Source organism: Dermacentor variabilis, chromosome 2 (assembly GCF_050947875.1).
Source record: "Dermacentor variabilis isolate Ectoservices chromosome 2, ASM5094787v1, whole genome shotgun sequence".
NCBI classification, from domain to species: domain Eukaryota; kingdom Metazoa; phylum Arthropoda; class Arachnida; order Ixodida; family Ixodidae; genus Dermacentor; species Dermacentor variabilis.
Genome location: NC_134569.1, coordinates 46,290,970 through 46,311,522, shown reverse-complemented (window position 1 = coordinate 46,311,522; position 20,553 = coordinate 46,290,970). Strand labels below are relative to the sequence as shown.

At 49.4% G+C, this 20,553-nt stretch overlaps 1 protein-coding gene across 2 annotated transcripts in view; it reads right to left on the bottom strand.

Moving 5' to 3' along the window:
- The window catches only part of LOC142571765 (uncharacterized), a 30,278-nt gene that overhangs the window by 5,373 nt on the left and 4,352 nt on the right, over positions 1–20,553 (bottom strand). For both annotated transcript variants that reach the window (XM_075680352.1, XM_075680353.1), the window contains exons 2-9: positions 20,027–20,255; positions 16,622–16,716; positions 14,668–14,867; positions 10,620–10,913; positions 9,872–9,988; positions 8,123–9,034; positions 4,793–4,990; positions 3,883–4,054 (exon numbers count right to left, since the gene is read on the bottom strand). In XM_075680352.1, the coding sequence (XP_075536467.1) occupies positions 3,883–4,054; positions 4,793–4,990; positions 8,123–9,034; positions 9,872–9,988; positions 10,620–10,913; positions 14,668–14,867; positions 16,622–16,716; positions 20,027–20,254 (2,216 nt within the window). In that variant the 5' untranslated portion in view covers position 20,255. The remainder of the gene's footprint in view (positions 1–3,882; positions 4,055–4,792; positions 4,991–8,122; positions 9,035–9,871; positions 9,989–10,619; positions 10,914–14,667; positions 14,868–16,621; positions 16,717–20,026; positions 20,256–20,553) is intronic.

Genomic DNA, 20,553 nt, shown 5'->3' with positions numbered 1-20,553 from the left:
ACTCGTCTTGACAACATGGCCACAATTAGTACATGACTGGGGTAGTTGGAGAAGTATGGGAGAGGCCTTTGCCCTCCAGTGGGCGTAACCAGGCTGATGATGAATTACTTGTCTCTTCATTAAAGATAACACCTGTAATTCTCAATTTCTCTGTACTAAAATTAAGGCCTAGATTTCTCTCTGTGTTGCCACAGATATTTACTAGTGTATGTAAATATCTTGCATTGTCTGCTAGTCGCACTATGTTGTCCACATACATTAATCTGGGGACCTTGTGTTGCACCATATGTTCATTAAGCATGTATGATAAACCAAATCCTGATTCACTGCTTTCCAGTCATCTTTCTATGCCCTTAACATAAAGCGTGAACAACAATGGAGACAGAGGACATCCTTGCTTCAGTCCTTGAATTTCCACCACTTCATTACATTTTCGACCTTCCCATTCAATTTGTACTTGGTTATCTCTATATATGTATATGCCTCAGCAGGTCCACAAAATCGTCATCTGTGCCTTCGTGCTTGAGAATACCCAATAACAATTCCCTGTCTACATTGTCATAAGCTCGCTTAATATCTAGAAATGCTATCCATACAAGTCTAATCTGAGCTGCTGAAATCTCTATACACTGAGTTAGTACAAACATGTTATCGTCTAAGCATCTGCCTGGTCCGAATCCATGCTGTATTCTCCCAGTACATCATTTCTTTCCACCCACTTTGTCAGTTCTAATTTTATGGCTTGCATTGCCATTCTATATATCACCGACGTTAGTGCAACTGGCCTGTACGAGCTGGTCCTATCCTTAAACTAAATTAAATTATGGGGTTTTACGTGCCAAAACCACTTTCTGATTATGAGGCATGCCGTAGTGGGGGACTCCGGAAATTTGGACCACCTGGGGTTCTTTAACTTGTGCCTAAATCTAAGTACACAGGTGTTTTTGCATTTCGCCCCCATCGAAATGTAGGCGCCGTGTCCGGGATTTCATCCCACAACCTCGTGGTTAGCAGCCCAACACCAAAAGCAACCACGGCGGGTCTGGTCCTATCCTTATCATCTTTGCCTTTGCAGATGAGGTTCACCTTGCTTTCACGCTATCCAACCGGAATTGTCTCATTTTAGTTAATCACTTGCTCAGTGGCATTAGTCAGCAGTGCCTAGCTCTTTGGACCGAGGTTTTTGATTAGCTGTATTGGGATTTCACTGGGTCCGGTGGTGGTGTTATTATGCGCATTTCCTTCTGGTTTTTTCTAGTTCCAGTAAGAGATTTCTATGCTAAATTTTGATCTCTCAGGCTTTTCTGTCGTTGCTAGACCTGTTTGGTCATGAACTACACTTTCTTTTGGGCCAAAGTTATCCCTGGTAATGTCTCTGATCTACCGCAGCAGATCATCTCTTTAAAAGATGTTACTGTCTTCATCTCTTATAGCCATTTGCGATTTTTTAGTTGGAGCTCCGAGTGCTCTTAGATGGTTCCAGAATCTTTTTGGTGCACTTTTGTCTCTTTTGCGAATGTTATGCAGCCAGCATTCACTTGTGCATTTATTTTTGTGTTGCACAAGCTTGCTCACCACCCTTTTCTTTTCTCGATACTTGTTTCCTCTTAAGGAGTACCTCTTCTTCATGTAATCTCAACTTTATAACTTAAGCCCGCTTATGCTCTTCTATAGCTTGCTTTAGCTCCTTCTTCCACCACTTCCGTGGTTTCTTCTTTCCAGTTCAAAAATGTTTGCCATGTCTTTCTTATTCCCTGCTGCGTAACATCTGTCAGTTCCTTATATTCCGAGGCTGTTGTAGGAAACGCCTCCATTTTCTTGTGTGTTTTTTTTTTTTGCAATCCCTCTTATTTGCTTTTCGTTCATTTTAATGTTTAATTCACGTCGTATCATACGGTGGCACCCACTGGATTTAAAATGTGGTTATTGAAGGCTGTGCTTTCGCTGGTTGAATGTCCCGGGTGCGATTCTGGGAGCCGGGGACATGTCACAGACGTCTGGCTTTCTGCACCACCTATGGCCAGCAAAAGGAATCATCATTGAACATGTCGAGGCTACTCATGGCTGCAGCCAACAGTGCTGCAGTGAGTGGTTCATTTGCCCGGACGCCCTATCGAGGACTCAATATCACATCTGGATGCTTGCTGCAAATTTTATTCAGGTCTAACGGGGCTCTGCAAGTTGATCAACAATATTGAATGACCATGGAAGCTGCATCTAAGGCATGTATGTTTCATGGCTAAGTTACAAAGGAAAATACTGTTCCATGCGAGCTCGTGATTTCCTAACCCTTCCTGTGAAACTGGAATCACGTTGACAAAGCATTGCCACAAATAAATGTTTTCTTCTTCTTCCACTCCGCGCGTCCCCTATTTGCCTCGTAGGAAGAAATCTGGATGGCTTGTCTGTAGTAGGCATGACATCCCTGACACGATAAAGTGTTTGTAATTGCTTTTAACTCAATATCTATAGTCCACTTGATGTGATCTATGTACTTCAAAGCTCCATTGTGCAAACTGCATCTGACCCTTGCTCAAAACTGTTCCAAGGCCCTTGTACGTATCTTAAGCATGAAATGCCTTTAACTCCTGTTGTTGGCGACCCTCAAGTGACCTTGAGCCTAAAGCCAGAGCCGTTATCCGGGCACTCAAACAAGAACATCGGGGCAAGTTGCGAGAACAAAACGAAATCCTCCGGGCAACCAGTAAAGACCGCATTACATACACTAGTTACTTCCCAAACAAGTTACAAAAAATATTGCTTCCGAGTTCTTCCAAATGTTTGATACAATGTTTGAAATACAATGTTACGCAAGCTGTAACTTCTAGTATGCTGAAGTTTTGTCATTTTCAATAGCGATGTTCAAAAGGTAGATACAGGGCACTATACACTTGATTGTCATCTTTTGGCGCAGAGGCAGAGTTGCTTGTGCTCTCTTCAATGTCAGTGGTCCGTGAGATCCGTGGCGCGTCCGGCGCACCACGAATGGCTGTTTGAGACAATACTTGCAATGAGGTTCTGTCTGTGGCAGGAAACTATTGCATATAGATGGACCAGTGCACAGTATGGCGTGGTGCATTGTGGTGTGCCATTGTGAATGTGCACTACACCCATTTTAAGATTGTGGCTAGTATCATCTCCAACCAGTCTGCTTTGCCGCTTGCCATTTCATACATACATCTACTCTCGTTTATTGGAGAGCCAGCATTTTTTATATACCATACTCGCATGCGCCAATGTTGCTACTATTTGCATGCTTTAGGTGCAGGGCGTCGTCATACCACTGATCACATATAACCAATTATGCGCCGAGGACTGTAATGTTTTACAGCTCGTATCTCCCGTGTAACGTGTCTCAGGCAGTCGCACTAAGTTTCAACTTTCTCGACCGTGAAGTGGAGCATGTGAAGCGGGCCTTGAGCACCACTTTGACAAAGACTGAAGGAAATGCGGCATGGCCCGCGCGTGGAACGGCAATCGAAAAGGAGTTTGAAGTATTCACTCTTAACAAATGCACTTTTTACCTCTGCAAGGAAAAAAAAAAACATGGCCTGTGGTTCTCGTAGTCGTAAAGTGAACCAACCTTATTGGAGGAAAATTCCAGGCCACTGCCGCCGCTGTTCTGGGGACTCGTCTTTACTGCAGGAAAAGCCTTCGACAGCAGATACAAACAGCTCGGGTCTCTGGTTTTGACTAGAAAGTTCTCCTTTGTCAAAGAACGTTTAAGGGCGGCAGTAAAACTTGCGATATACCTTCTTCGTCGCATCATTAAATGGGCGGGTCTCGTATAATTGCCTGGACTTACCGTTGTGCAATGAACTACTTGCGACTATAATGGGCGGAGAGTGCGAAAAAGCATGCGGATTGGAAAACTGGCCGTACAGCGTGCGTTGCTTGAGCTGGGCGCAGGATCGTCCGAGGCGTCGCACGCAGCCCCGGTAGCTCTGGTGCACGCGGCAGTGGCACACGCTCACCACCGCCAGCACGATGAGGCAGGCGCCCGCCAGGGTGGCCGCCGCGATGTAGATGTTGTGCAGCTGGTCCGCAGGACGACCTGCGGGCGAAAGCGCTTGTTTGTGCGCGGGGTCGGAGTACGCTCCCGCGTGGTCACGGTATACATGCGACAGCGTGTAGCGCTAGAAGCAAGACAAGAAAGTTCACCGTGAGACGGCGGCTTGGAGTGATCAGCGATGGTGAAACTCGAGGTTCCAGCGACATTGCTTGTTGAACCACTGTCGTTCACATATCATACTACAGATTCGGCTTCGCTGGCAGCGTTGTATCGATACAAACTGTACTCAATGGCCGTTTTTTTTCCGTGCCACCTGCCTGCCTTGTGTTATAACTGCAGCGGCCCATCCAGGAATTTTTTCCGGGGTTGGGGTTCGGGCGAGTGTTGTCGCACGTCGTTTCATGCCTGATATCCTGCAGAAGCTTACAAGCTTCGGTGTGCCCCCTCGACTATGTCCCCTGGTTATAACTTATAAACGCACCCATGAGGAAGGTCAACTGTCCGGCAACCCGAGAGATCATTAGGCGGATAGGGAACGGCATAAGGATCTGCTGCATGCTGGACTCTGCCTTGCGTGTTCTCGAATGTGCCGTGGTCGTCCGTCCGTCTGCTTAGCTCTTCGCGCAACGCACGTATAGTATTTCATTGTGTATATGCTACACAAGAGCACTGGATTAGCTAATAATATTAAATAGTAATATGAAGCGTTAGATAGCGCTTCAGCGTACAGGGTATGTGCACGAGCACCTGAGACGGCTTCGCGCTGTGTGGAGAACTGACCCTGCGTCCTGGCCATGGCGTCGGCGGGCGCGGACGGCGGCAGCTGCGAGCCGCCGGCTATCGCGTTCAGCTCGCACGTGTCGCCGCTGAAACTCCGGGCACAGGAGCAGTAGAAGGAGTCCAGGCTAGGCCAGCACGAGCCGCCGTTCTGGCACGGGTTCGGGAAGCACGGGTCGTACCGCTGCGTGCAGCCTGGACCTGCGTGGGAGCGATTGCGATTCGCATTTTTGGCTTCACATCTCTTTGTAGGTATTCTCACAGTCCGCATTTATACTTGTAGAAAGAAAGAACATAAACATATTTTATCCATCATTAGCACAGCTATAGAAAGCGAGGAGCACGAAAATTTATTTATTATTTGTCAGAACGTTAACAAGCTTTTGTTCGGGCCGGTGGCTCGTATGGTAGTTAGGCTGGAGCTCGTCGCTTCACGTAATGTATTTAACAACGGGGAGCCACCGGCAGCTGTCTTATTGAGCGCTGTGTTGACTTGAGGTCTCTCCCGAAGCTATCCAGTTAAGGAGGAAGAGAATGTTGTCTGCAGGCGGATGTAGCCTTGCAAGACACGCAGGAAATTGCTCCGCCCGAGGCATCTCCTTTCAGGAAAATTAGTCGCCGTTCAGAAGCGCAGCACGAGACGGGTGAACACGACGCGCACAGCTATGCCGAAAGGGACACAAGCTCGCAGCCTGTGAGCCAGCCGTATATCGCGCACGATGCCGCGCCTCGTTTGAGATCGTTGTGCTGTGGGGACACAACGACCTGCATTAAGCCTGCCAAACATTACCAATCACAGGATAAGACCACGTCATTTAATATTGCCATGGGTCAAACGTTTACATTTACTTTAAGTAACTTGTGAGGTCGTAATTAGCACTTGCTCTCGGGAGCAGGCAGATATGAAGACGTCTAACGGCGTTATATGCTCTGTAACCTGTGGTCGGAATGACCTATTTAATCGAGCTACTCTTATAACAAAATTTATTATTGCAGCTCGATTTCTACGTCCCCTTTAGGAACAGCTTACTCTGCTTGGTCGTGTAAAGGCATGTCTACGACTCTTAAGGGTGGGTGCACAATATATGCCGCTAGAGAAGACCGCTTACAAAGTAGCAAGAAAAATTCTTGCTTGGGCTAGTTGGTTCATGCTTGAATGTGTAAAAAAGCAGGGCGCAAGTTTGTTGCCGTGCACGTAGGTGAATTCGACCTGCATACGTGCCGTTCTCGACCGTTCCTCGGTTTTTCCTCCTCCGGTGTTTTCCCACAATGTAATGACGCTGCTTGTTTTACAAAACTGTGTGTAGACACAAGTCCCGAAATTTAAACAGTGCGTGTCCTTTTTAATACCTGCAGCACTCTCGACAGAGCTCACACGTGCCAGCGATTCCTTCTCTTTGGCATCGTCCGATGTTCAACACGCCGAGTATGAATCGCTGAGGTTTTTCCCCCAAAGAAAAATATAAGCACCTATCTGGACTTTGAAATGTGGTCGGATACCTCAAGCTCGAAATCAAGAGATTTATCCTGCATGGAAATTCAGCATGCTTATCGAATAGGACGATATGCTTTCGTGTATGCATGGACGTCATCGGGACCGCCATGTTGTCTAGTGCGATGCAAAGGTGACCGCCGGTTTTTCCTATCTCAGCGTTATTTATCTTCAGAGGCGCTTCGGAAGCTGTGCATAGGATTCCAACACGGCGTTATCTGTGCGTCCTTTTTCTTTTTTTTCTTTCTTTCTTCCTCGAGGTAAAACAAGCGCACCCGCCGAGTGCTCCACACAAAAATGAGCACAGCAAACGTCAGAATTTCAAAGCGAGTCTTTGTTGCAAGGCGGCACAACTTGGGAGCAAACGGGTGATCCTCCGAGAACGCCGCAGAGTTCTTATCGTTTCCGGGCGCATATATCGGTCGCAGCCGCTGAGCGCTGTGCGTCCGCCCTTGAAAGAGCATCGCGCCGCGGCCTCCTTTTCAGCAAGCTGGGTCAAGAACGGCGCGCGCCGCCAACGCGCCCGCTCGTGACGACAGCCTGGAGCCGAAACGTTTGACGCGACCTCCAAACGCCTCCTAACGAGCGGGGCGATCGCTAACGCGCCAGTTGGAGTTTAGGAAAAACACACACGGAACGCGCGCGTCGAGGCCTGCGCAAAGTGGACCCTTTCGACGCCTGCGTTATCTTTAACGATCCAGACTGTTTCTCCTCGAAAACAGGTTGTTTGGGCAAGAAAAGAAAGTAACGAAAACGGACGAAGTACGGCTCCTGAGGCTTCCGGCTTTCCATTGATTAGCTTTCGGACATGGCATGGTCAAAGCGGTCTCTGGTCGCTACAGTTACCTTATATTTTCGATACCGCCGCCGTATAGCGCAATTGGTAGTGCAAAACGAACGCGTAATGCGGAGGTTGTGAGTTTGGCTATCCCGCCGGCGGCAAGTTGTTTCTTCGTTCACTTTCATTTCCCTTTAGCATTATTGCTACGCTTGAATGAAAGCTACAGATGATTTCCCCTGTGCCTTCCTTGGCTTCATTATCATATGACTTGACCTAATCTGGTTGTGACTAATAAAAGTCGGGTCCTTCGATCTCCCTTCTCTTTCGTTACGCAAGCGTGCTACATTGTTCTGATCGACGCATGAGCGACCGAAGACATTTGTAATCCTAGCGTGCTTCGCACAGTGCTATTGAGACCCTTCGAGGGAGCGATAGATACTTGCCAGAAGTAGGGGGGCCTAAATGCCAGCTCCCTAGCCAGAAGGTTCGCCGACATTCAGTGTCCTTTTTGAAAATTAGAATTACCTATGGGCATATGTTCCATGAAAAGCCAACTGTTGTTTTGGGTTAGTCTTCAAAGGAACAGAAGAGCTTTTATCACCTGGAGGTAGCCCGCTTCGACGATATTTAGTACGAATTGGAAAAGTTCAAGAGAAAGGAAGAGACGTCACCATGTTGCGTTGTTAATGAGCAACGTTTTTAGATTTAATGCGGACGTATATACACTGTGACTGCATTGTCCGCCGTGCAGCGCTCGCGGTTGTTTCTCAAGCAGCGGCGCAATAATCGCAGGGAGTCGGACAGCGCTAGTATGCCAGAAAGTGTTCTTGCGAACAGTTTGAAGCGCTTTCAAGACGGCATGTTTCGTGGACCGAAACTTAACTACGACACTGTTCAGCGCTTTTAAAAGCTTACGGTCATCTATACGCTTGACAGCCGCGGTTAGTCCTTTTACAGCACTCTTCCTTAAAAACTTTATTAGTGCTTACTCTTATTGGCGCGACCCTTTGATACTTGTCATCATCTTTTTTCACGAGTCGGCCACAATCGGCCCACTCACCGTCGTGCCTGCAGAGGCAGGAGTAGTTGTTCCCGCGGTCCAGACACTGTGCGGGCGGCGGGCACGGGTTGGGCCGGCACAGGTCCACCTTGATCTCGCATCGGCGCCCCGCGTAGCCGGGCCCGCAGTGGCAGCGGAAGCCGGCCACCAGGTCCTCGCACTGGGCGCCGTGCGCGCACGGCCCGGAGTCGCACTCGTCGTACTCGAACTCGCACAGGTCGCCCCCGTAGCCCGGCAGGCAGTAGCACCGGAAGCCTCCGCTCCCGGCCGGCAGGTCTTCGCACTTGCCGTGCACGCACGGACGAGCACCGCACGCGCTGCCGCCGCTCTGGTTCCTCGACGTCTCGGTCGCCATGGGCGCCGGGGGCACGGTGCTGCTGGCAGTGGTCGTCGTCGTCGTGTTGCTCTCGCTCCGACGATCCTGCTGCGCCGTCAATTGCTGGGGCGGCTTGTGACCTTCCGAGCTCAGTTGGGACTGTCGGTCGTCGTGTTGCTCCGGCGGTCTTTCTGTCTGTTGCTCGGACTTGTCCGCCTGCTCGGCCGGTTGCTGTGTCTGCTGCTTCCCCTGATCTTGTTGCTGTTTCTGAGCTTCAACAACTCGTTCCTCTTGCTGTTGCCCTGGTTGAGGTGTCTGCCCGGTTTCCGCGAGAGGTTGATCCGTCTTTAGTGGCTGCTCAGTCTGCGTCGTCTCCTCCTGGAGTTGCTTGTGGTCAGGTTGCTGCAGCTGCGGACGCTGCGTGTCTTGCAGCCCTTGCTGAGTTTTCCACTGGTCGGGTTGATGCGTTGGTTGCAGCTTTGGCTGCGCCGGCTCTTGCTGCTGCGTTGTCTCCTGTTCTTTGCTCGGCTGTTGTTGCAGCTCCGTCTGTCCTGGCTGTTGTTGATGTGCCGTGGTGGGGACGCTGGTCGACGCGTCTGCGAAAAAATTATTCACATTGCACACAAGGCCAAAAGGTTCGCAAGCAAAAAAATGAACCATGAAATTCACGAGGTGCTGCTTGCAGTATTGGACAAATGTTCCGATTCTGAGCCTCGTTGCCACATTCTGCTGCAAACGCTTTTGTAAATCGTTGAGCGTAACGCTGACGTTTTTGAAATCTTAAATGAGGCAGTCAACTCGTCTAGGGTTGGTCGACTCCTAATGGCATTCAATGACTACGCTAAAGGAAAATTACGAGCGCTTAATGGTAATTTTCTGAAGCAACCGCGCTTGAGAGCGGGAGGTGGAAGCTGCAGACTGACATTCCGTAAGCAGGCTTTAACCACAGATCTCTCGCCCTAACCAAAATGCCCGCTTTCCTGCAAGTAGCACTGCTGAAGCCTCGTTTTGAAAGCTTGGGCGGTGCGAGAAACGTACGGCGGGAGAAATAATGTCACCGGCTCGCATGCTAACACTATACGGCTTTAGGCTGAGGTCCGCCATCTGTGTTAGGTCAAACGAAGTGTGTGGACAAGCGCACTTGCAGGTTTTGCATATTTTTATGTTGCTCTGCTGGTCAAGGAGTGTGTGGCGCGCGTGAACAGGTGAAGTTTGTCTTGCACGATGATGCTACAATTGCTCGGGCCGTTGCTGTGAGGGGTGTAGTTATATTACTTATAAAGGGCACATGTTTTTCGGGCACTAATCTCGGTGGCTATATAACTACGCAAAGGTTGGTCCCGGACCCTGAAACTCGATGTTTCCGAGGAAAAATGAAGGAAAAGCGAGACGGCTCCAAGCAGCACACTGTTCCAGCCCAGCGTATCATGTACCTGGCACACAGGTGCGGTTAGTGGCGTCATCAGGTGTCGGCATACAGCGGCTGCCCTGTGGACAAGGGTGCAGCTCGCATGCTCCTAGTGGTTCTTCGCAGCGTCGGCCGCGAAAGCCTGCAAGAAAGACAATTTGTTCACTAATTGTGTCACTCCGCCTGCGCGATGTGCGAGGTCGGCGTCGTTACATGTAGTAACAGTGAGTGAAATTTGTTGCAAGGGCATCGCGCATCACTCCCCGCAAAATGAAAGCTGCGCCATGTAGCGTTTTCCAGCGATGAGATGCACTGCTGCCGCATCTACATGACATCTTAGTTTGGTGCAAATACTGTTTATAACATGATCTTTTCCAGCTTAATTTGTTTACGGTACTGTGACGATGGTAGGCTGCGTGCAATACCTAGTTTCCCGCGAGTTTTCACGAGCGTTATGGTATATTGCACAGTGGCGCATTCGAAAGATCAATGTCGAAAAAAAAAATTCATATAGACGAGTGGGAAGTGCTCCTTGTTGATCACCTCATGTAACGAAGCGGTCGTGGGCTCGATTTCTGGTCTTAGTGACAGAATTCTCGCACGAGCGGAGCGCAAAGATACCGGTCTGTTAAGATTCGTAACAATGAATTCCCGGTGGCGAATCTTGATCCGAAATCCTTTTCTGCGGCGTATCTCTCTCATTGACTAGGTGAAAACGTTACTGCGCAACTTTAGAAAATCTGTTATTGAAAAGGCTGTCCGCGTGGGCTTACCGTGAGGGCAGAGGCACTGGAAGAGCGATCCCGACAGTCCCTCGGCGATGTCGACGCAGAAGCCCTGGTTGAGACACGGCTTGTGGAAGCAGCCGTCGCGCTCCTCGCAGAAACGGCCCGACAGGCCGGGGCAGCACCGGCATGCGTACGACGCGGCCCCCGGCTCGAGGACGCAGGCGCCGCCTCCTGCCGAGCAGGGGGCCTCCGAGATTCCAGCCGCCTCCTCGGCCGTTCGCGAGCACTCGTGACCAGCCACACTCACGTTCAGCAGCCATGCTGAACCCCAAAGGTGAACTGCATGCATGCGGGTGGTGAAGGAAAAGGGAGAAATTGGTGGGTGATATTTGTTATTGTGGTAGCAATCATATGGACACTCCAGGCACATATCTGCCTTTGGCGTCTCCGTGATGTTCCGTATAAAGTCCAAGAGCGATAACATCGTTGCCTCGCGCGCCGTATGCTTTATGCGCGAGTGAAAGCGTGCAAGAGTGAGCCGACGATGGCGGCTCAATCTCGTGCGCGCAAGGGAGGAAATCGGGGAGGAAGCGCGCCACCTTCCGTCGCGCGCAAGGCACCGGGAGAGAGAAGGGAGAGGGGAAGGCGTTCTACTCCGGCGGCTAGTGCGTATGGCGCCGCGCGCGGACCCCATCTTGAAAGTATAGTCTACGATGGGGACAGAGTACGCCGACTGTTGATAGCTTCGTGTGTGCTGTGTTTTCGCCGCTTAGTTCACATTGAAGCGAGAGGCAGCACGAAGGTCAATTTACTCGCTGCTGCTTCCGTGCTTCCTCACTCCAGCGTTTTGACAGCGAGTTTCCGCAGTCATCGAGGGAGATGTGTTCATGTTTGCTCGTACGCGCGTGACGTCATGCTTGTTAATTTAGTTAGTAAGCGAATGTTTGCAAGTTCGTACGGCCGATAAAACTACTGTTCCTGCTTCGTATAGCTGTCTACTAATTTGCTATCGCAATCGATGTTTCGCCTTTCGGTCGGAACTGCGACTCTTTAAAAGTCTGACTCTTGGACCTCTTGGGAAGGGGTGATTGATTGAGTGAGTGATTGAGTATGCATGTACTTTATGACCCGAGAAAAATAGCCTATGACGTCGAGCAGGTGTGATGCGGAAATTTGAAAGATGTGCCGCACATGTCTTTCGTTGCACCCTTATTGGCATCACTGGTTCGATTGCCGGCCGCCGCTGCCGCATCCCTATGGGGTCGAAATGCAAAAACGCTCGTGTGCCGAAATTTAGGCGTACGTCAAAAACCTTCAGGCGGACAAAATTAATCCTGAGCTCTCTGGTACGACATCTTTCATAGCCCCAGCAATGCTTCGGGACGTTAAACACCATGAATCAATCAATCAACCTTCTTGGCATCCCAGTTCTCCGCTACACAGCGGTTCTTTTCATTTCCGGAAGGGCACCCTTCTGAAAATGGAACACTATGAATGGAATGTTCAATGGCGCATTACGTAATGTACCGTTTGATATTCCCTTTTGGTGTTTCTATTTTATATTCTCACGTGTAAGTAGACACAGACAAGAGAGCATGCAATATGGCACCCATATAGGCCGGACTGAAACTGTCAGTCTTCCGCACAAAAGGTGTGCCAGATGCTGACGTTCTGCTGTACTGACTCTGCTGCGACGTGCGGCCCTCACGAATCCACGGGTGGCATCGAGCTTCGTAGTATTGGTCACGTGATGCTATAGTACTACGCCACCTGCGATACTCGCCTCCCGTTCGGGAACCAGTGAGCGGCAAAAAGTTGTAAACCAGAAAGAAAACCGGATGGAAATGGCGAACACTGGTCAAGTGATGTTTGTTTCTCTTTCCGACTGAGGACGATGCACGTATGTGGTGCGTCTCGCTAACTTTGAAATACGGTGAGAACGAGTTGCATCTTTCGCTGCTGAAGAAGTGACGCACCAGAGCGCTTAATGCGCTCGTAAAGACAACTTGCTAAATTTAGCTTTGCCATGGCCTTTAGCGAAACCACTACCTAATGTGCGCTTACTTTAACGACTACAGACCTCACTAGTCGGAAATTGCGTGTTGCAGAAATGGGCCTGTTCCTGCCGTAATACTAGCGCACGCTCGAGTGAATGCCTCGGGGTCGATCGATGCAATCAGCGAGAGAGCCAACGCACGTCGCGGCCGCGTTACTAATTCAAAAGTCGCTGCGCCAAGTGTAGACGGAGGGCGACGTATATATAGACAGCTGTGCGTAACGCTGCAAAAGCAGGCTTACCCTGTTTTCTTATTTGGGTCCCGTTTCTTCCTGCGCGTTAGGGGACTTCAGAATTCACTGCGTAGAGGAGGCATCAACGCATTGGCGCCTCTGTTTTTGGCCGGGATGACTAAATTCGTTCACCTGTCGCTGCGGGCCAGCTGGCTACATTAACTCGTGCCAGAGGTGCGTTTCTCGAAGTTTGTGCACAGCGAGCGTTCACGAGACAAGGACGGCACCGTATTCGCGCGACATCTCCTTCTTATCACGTCACTAAAATATAGCTGACAAATCGCATGAAACTAATCGCAGAATAGTCTATCTAATTTTTTTTAAATTTTACGTTACAGTTGCTTGTGATAACGTGATCAGTGCGGTATCGGCAGGCCTGTACAACCTGCAGCGAATATTTTCTCACTCCATTGCCGGTTCAGGAACCAAAGATCTCTACACAAAATGTTTGACAAGTGCCAAAGTACCTTCATGGAGCACCTGATGCAACATAGCAGCACAAGACGAATGTTCGTGTACTTAGGTTTCTAAGTGAACTTCTCGTCTTCGTTATCAACTCGATCGCGTACAGATACGTTCGGAGACAAAGCTAAAGAATGACCCGCCGTGGTTGCTCAGTGGCTATGGTGTTGGGCTCCTGAGCACGAGGTCGCGGGATCGAATCCCGGCCACGGCGGCCGCATTTCGATGGGGGCGAAATGCGAAAACACCCGTGTGCTTAGATTTAGGTGCACGTTAAAGAACCCCAGGTGGTCAAAATTTCCGGAGTCCTCCACTACGGCGTGCCTCATAATCAGAAAGTGGTTTCGGCATGTAAAACCCCAAATATTATTATTAAAGCTAAAGAATGAACGCGTTGTCAGCCACGGATACTCTGTTCTACGTCACGACTGGGTTATGCTGGGATCCGTGATGCTATCGTTCCAGCGGTGTGGCCTTTTCCTTCGAACTGGCTCACAAACTTTTGGTCCATTTAGCGCGCTTGGAAGGAAGCCATCTGCGAACCGTGTCGTTGAATGGAGAGCATTGCGAATAGCGCTGACAACGGAACCAGAAAGACCAAACAGATGCTGAGTATCAAATAGAACAATTAATTATAACTTGAGTTGTGGTTTTCTTACCATCGGCTGCGCCCTCGTGGCTTTCCTTTTTTTTTTTTTTCATGAAGCGCGCCTTCTATGTTAAACAGTGGACTGTTAAAAGGAAAGCCTCAGCCTGAAGCCCAACTTTGGACTTGAAAACTTGCCTTCGTCAGGACAACGACAACTTTGTGGCCAGGCTAAAAATTTCCTTGTACGCCCGTGTCGATCGCTTCAGTTATCCGTCTTCACACGAGCCCCTTGTCTTGCCTGAATTTCTTTCCTGATTACGGTAAATGTTCAGTACCACTGACAGACAGTGCACGTGTTCCGTCTTTTTCCTTCTCCCATCGTCTGCGCTCTTCCCCATATATCTTCCACAAGCCAACTGTGTCCAACCATCGTAGCCAACCGTCGTGCAGTGGCGTCACTATAATATGGCCGCAGTTACGGCAAGCGCTGCGGGGTTGTATCTGCGAAACACTTTATATACCTCTCAGGGGCACCGCCTCTAATGTATGCCGCTTCTTAACTCCTCGTTCTAAAGCGGCCTAAGTCATTAAGCTTAATTGCTAAGGGCACCCGCCGACCAATTGCCATTCTTTGTTTTTGTTTTCAGTAGTCGGCATATAGTGCCCGTCCACTGTTCTACTCAGCGAAAGGTGCCCGGCGGAATAGCGGCGCCACCACTTTCGTGCCAATATAGCAAGTAAACGGACGCGTACCGCTGAGCGCGTGGCTCCCCGGCGTCAGTATCTCTGGCGAGATGGTGAGTCCCGGTGCGTGGTATGGCTTCTCCCAGAGCAGCAGCGCCTCGTCGCGGCGGCACGGCTGCTGGCCGTAGCCGCCCTGCAGGGACTGCAGCGCCAGCCTCGGGTCGGTCGCGTTGCCGCCGCCCGGCAGCCACTCTTCTGACAGGTTCAGCCTACGCACAGAGAGGTTATTTCTGACGCGCAGCCTTCGTCAACAGAAGCGAAACCGCAGGCACACTTGCCGACTTTTACGATCTTATTGTGAAATAGTTCCAGTCTTTAGAGCTTGTTTACGATTGTCGTACGTTCACACCAATGAATCTGTGTTTTCTTTTTTTCGTTTGCACCTAGTTTCGGGCAAAACTTATTCCGAAAGAATACAAACATGGGGGGGGGGGGGGGAGGTGTCTCTTACCGATTTTTTTGTTTTGTTTTGTTGCCCCATGTTTTGAGACCGTCGATTATACAGATCTACCCGTGCAACAGGCATGCCAACTTGCAGAACCAATGTATAACGACTGCCAATATTTCGGCTGCGGTTTCGTGAATTGCACATCTGGCAAATATTATGCTAGCTGCGAACATATGCAGCAGAGTGCCTCCTGACAGCATTCTTAGAGTGCGTCAGCTATTCTTAGCTTATTGAACTGTAGGCACCTTGAGTAATCAGACAAGTTTTAGTATTTTTCACCAAATTTAAGTATTTCTTTGCTACGGCTGTAGCATATTCTCCAAGTTCTAAGGTTAACAGGTCTGCGCTAGGAACTTGAGCGTTGTCGATTCCATGGCTGTCTCGGGTCGCGCTTGTGAACTTCTGGCGGTAGAAAGCTCTGGAAGATGAGGAGCCTTAAGTTGGATTTCGAACTCCAGAACTTCCGAGCCGTTTTGGGTGCAGTAGGAGGCCAAACAGACCTGCCGTATAGTCAGCTTCAATCATGAGCTCAGTGACTTCGTGTTTATTTTTCTGCTTTCTTTTGCAAGCATTGTACTTACGAGAAGAACATTGACTAAGAACAGCGTATTCAAGAGCAAAGAATGGAGGAAGACGACTGACCGAAAGGAAAAGAAGAAACAATAAAATTAGCGGAGCAACTACATTCGTAGTTCTTAACTAGTTATGGAAACGTCTCGCCAATCGTCAAATATCCGGGAAATCAACGAGAGAATATGAGCGGTCAGGTCTGGGTGCAATAGATCTGTTGTCTGAACACTTTAATTAGATGACTCAGTACTGCTAGACGCGTTTATTGATGAGAGTGTGTGCATTTTTTATGCGTGAGCGCGTAAATTTGCAACGACAAGCGGACCATGGCTTTCGTTCATTATCATAGAAACTTCCGGGTTCGAGAACCTTCGTCCTTAACGAAGAGAGGAACGAACAGCATGAGAAGAAAGGATGTCATGGCTTCTCCGCAGTACGAACATGCGAGGTCGTGAAGTGCATAGGCCAGGAGGTCGAGATTATAGGAAGAAATTAAACGCCAGCCTGCAGAGCCAAGTTATGACCATCTACAGAATAAACCTAATATATCGAGAGGGGCATGCTAGAAGTAAACGGGAGAAACTTCCTTTCGACTAGTAGGGTCCCTCAAGGCATGCCTTCAAGCTTCAGTGCTTCGCGTAAACAATTAATGCCCAAGTAAACTGCACCCTTGAAATTTCTAACAGCGCAGAGCCGGTTCGCAGAACCGGTTTTTTGAAAAATTGCAGAACAGGACCAGCTGGACAGACTTATTCAAGAATACCGTAAGTGAGAGGCACAAATACTCGTGTATAATTTTCTCGCAATATTTGCTTTTTCGTTGCTTCCTGAACCGATCGGAAGGCTTTCTACTTTGTCTTAATTTTGAATCCACTGCAACATTTTTTTTTTTCACATTTACGGCAAAGCAAAAGAGTTTCTGCCTGAAGGAAAATGCTCACTCACTGGATGTCGTCCGTGCTTTGAATGCTCAGCGAGAGAGTGGTGCGCGGTGTCTCCTCCTGAGTCCTGTTGGCTTCCGAGTCGGGAGTGCAGGCCATCTGTGCACCAGAAGAGAACATGTACACCTGTAGATGGCGTAGCATCAGCGCGACGTCTTCGCGGCAGCGGCAGCTTGGCCGACGTTTAACTGTGGTATACGTCCCTCTTGTCTACGAGCCTTAGCGCTTGTCAGTCGACAGCTTAAGCGCCCTTCTCGGAGCAACGGTGACGTTCGGCCTGCTCAAGATGTCTCCAAGAGGTCGTGGTGGCGTGCGCAATAGGCTTGCCCGCATTGACAGTGCCACATTTGCCCTGGAAGGCTGAAAACCTCATAGAAGGAGAACGCGCATTTGATCCGAGCGTATACGCTCTTTAGAAAAACGAGTTAAGCGTTTTATATTGTTCGCAATCTATACGGAATCTCAGAGTTCCGCAGCACTGTGTAAACATCTGGTGGCGGAATGCCGATTGCTTGCTACCGTCCTTGCTACTGGTGGTGTCGCGAGCCCCGCTATATGTTCACGAGCCGCTCGAGCTTTCGAATACATTGCACGCATGGTGAAAAATGAACTATATTTAATCGTTGAATACGGGAGCCTGCCCATTGCCTTCGACTTTGTGCCTTCATGAGTGCCGTACGTCATAACTGATACGTCGCTGTATCGAAGCAGTGTTGAGTGACTGACACGAGAATACATGTATTTAACCGGTATTGAGTCGCTTACATGACACTAACTACCCGAGGTTTCACAGAATACGCTTCCGGACGTTCGGTTATAAACTGGCGCGCGAACCGTTTCAACGAGGCACCGCTGCTGATCGCTTCTGTGACGCATCGTTTTCTTTTTCTTTCTTTTTTTACTTCTATCCATTGAGGCAGCCATTTTTCAATATGTTTGCAGCTGATTAAATAACGGCATTTCCTCTGTACACTGCAAATGTCACCTTACTACGCCTGTGCGCTATAAAAATTGCGCTGTTCGTCTAAACCGCTGCCTTTTCGGGGACGAGAAAATCGCGTGTATTACGACAGCCTTTGCATCGTATTCCGCTCGACGGCACCGTACATCTGGCCCTTTCGCAAAGTAAACATCTACCGCTGAAGGTTGCGCTGGTTTGAAAGACGGAAAAGACGGAATAATCCACGAAATGCGATGCCTGCGCGAAGCCTGAGCCCGAGTCAGTCGTCTATATTTAGACGAAGCATCTATGCATCTCTCAACGCAAACGCCGATGGAATTTTTCCGACTTGCCACATTCTTTTCTCTTTTTTTCTTATTCTAACCATCTCAGCAGCGTTGGCTGGCCGTCGCGTATTTTTTTTTTTCTCGTGCATATCAAGCGCAGCGAGCCGTCTCCCCGTCCGCAGTTTGTGTATGCAACGGTATCCCAGGCACCGCGAGAGCTGAGATGAAAGGCACCATCCGCGAAAGATGCAGGGCTGACATTGCAGCACGGTATCCACCGTGTATTATAACACAATAGCGTTAAGGAGCCCGTGTCGCGGAAAATACTGCGTCAGCGTCGGCGTCCCGCGTCGGCGTCCAGTGTCGCACATCGCATCGAAAAAAAATGTTTTTGTTGAGCTAATCGGTGAGACATTGTTACGAGGAGGACAGCAGCGAAACGACACGCATGGAGCAATAAGTACAGATTCGAGGCGTTCGTCCTGTGTATCCCGATCGATGGTGTTTGTAGCGTGCAAGGACCTAAAAAAGAATTAAAGAACAGACAGACAGTGAAGAGTGAAAACGCATTTTCTGGCCTGTCTCCGACTTAGTTCAATATTTTTTTGCGCTGTGAACACCACCGCAATGAATCACTATCAACTCGCCCTAGCTTACACGTTTTCTGTGCATGTGTAACCTTATTTATGACACCTGTGTCCCTTCGCATCTCTCCTGCTGTTGAGCTGAGCTCTGGCTGTTGAAAAAAAAAGGAAGCACACACACACACACACACACACACACACACACACACACACACACACACACACACACACACACACACACACACACACACACACACACACACACACACACACACACACACACACACACGCACACACACACACACACACACGCACACACACACACGCACACACGCACACACGCACGCGCGCGCACGCACACGCACACACGCACGCACACACACCTATGTTGTGCGAAGCAGTTAACGAAACGACCATGAGAGCACCAATACGTAGGCGGCTGTTTCATGACCTACATGACACGCATGTAATGACTTATCATTTATGTTCGTGATACACTCTTGTCATCCTATTTCAATTTTAATAAACACCAAATTAAAACGACTAAAATGAAGATACCAAATTAAAACGAAGCACGTTCATCATTTCTTTGGCCGCAAAGAATGACTTGCGAAAGGATAAAATTGTAGTACAAGGACCAGCGTTCTTCTCTCAATTTCTGTCGCACTCAAACCGCAGCACCGCTTACGTAATAGTGCTAAGTCACTTATATTCTCGTCTCTAATTCTAACGTAACTATGTTCTAAGGTTGAATTCTCTGATATAGTGAAATTATCCAATTCTTCCACTTGTTCAATGAACTTGCCTCAGCTGTTGCATGGATTCATGGCGCCAGAGAGAGCTGGTCCTGGAATTCAAGATTAGCGTTGCTAATCGAGTGGGTTTCGCGCTGTTTCTTCGTTGATTGATACTACCAAACATCCAACCGCCACACACACAAAAAAAAACCGACTTTCAAACAGGTCACCCATGCGAATTCGTTATCGCTGTTTTTTTTTCTGTAGTATAATTTTCTTCCCACAACAGTGTATCATACGGACGTAAGCCGCCCAGGGTACTCCCTGGGAACGCATGTGGGGGTTTCATACGGGGGCGTGAGGTAAATAGTTTTGCTGTAAAACACCCCTGGGAACCCGCGTCACACGAGTTCCTCGTCAAGCGCACCAGCCCTACGCTTTAGCGCTACGCCACGATTGCCCCGCGGACAGCGGGGGACTAATCCTGAGCGTTATCACGCACCGATGCGCCACCGGCGCAATTTCTTCGATGTACTTCTCACGCGCGCCGCTAGATGGCGTAGCGTGTCCAGAGACACGCGCGAGGGAGGAACCCGGTTGCAGTACACGGCTCATACATGACGTGTTTCGGCAGTGGCCGCGCGGCATGTCGCTACATTGCTAGAATGCTAATCGCATTAACGTCGAAAGTCATCGCGAAACGGGTTTTGCCGGAATTTTTATATGTATGTATGTATGTATGTATGTATGTATGTATGTATGTATGTATGTATGTACGTATGTATGTATGTATGTATGTATGTATGTATGTATGTAAGTTTCCGTGGTCTCTTTAACTGACGTCAAGTGTCGGCCACTTACGTTGGCCGCCGAGAGGACGAGCCGGTGCGTCTTGGGCAGGTTCCGCCATCGCGGCAGGGACGCGTCGGCGCAGTCGACGCCGGCCGCACTGGTCGACAGCGGCGTGCCGCTGGTCGGGTTGGCGATGAACACGCTGCCGGGCATCGGGCTGCGACCGGGCGCGGCCTGGGCCGTCGCCAGCAGCAGTAGAAGCAGCCAGCTGCATACTGCCCGTTTGCACGTCGTCATGCTTAGAAAGAGAGAGAGAGAGAAATAACTCTTCAGCGATTCATTCCGTCTCGTGGACTCATTTACTGAGACAGCAGATAGTTTCCCCGATGCTGCGCAATGTTTGGCAAACCCTGTAACCACGTGCAGAGAAAAAGGGGACAAGGCGAGCACTTGCTGCGCACACGCAAACTCACAACTCGTGGTCGCAGGCGATCGCTCAGAACAGTTTAGGAATTTTATAGCGTAGCAAGGATCCTCCAAGCGAATTCTTGCCGTCGGTGTCGCCGTGAGGTTCCGTATATATTTAGGTATATGTA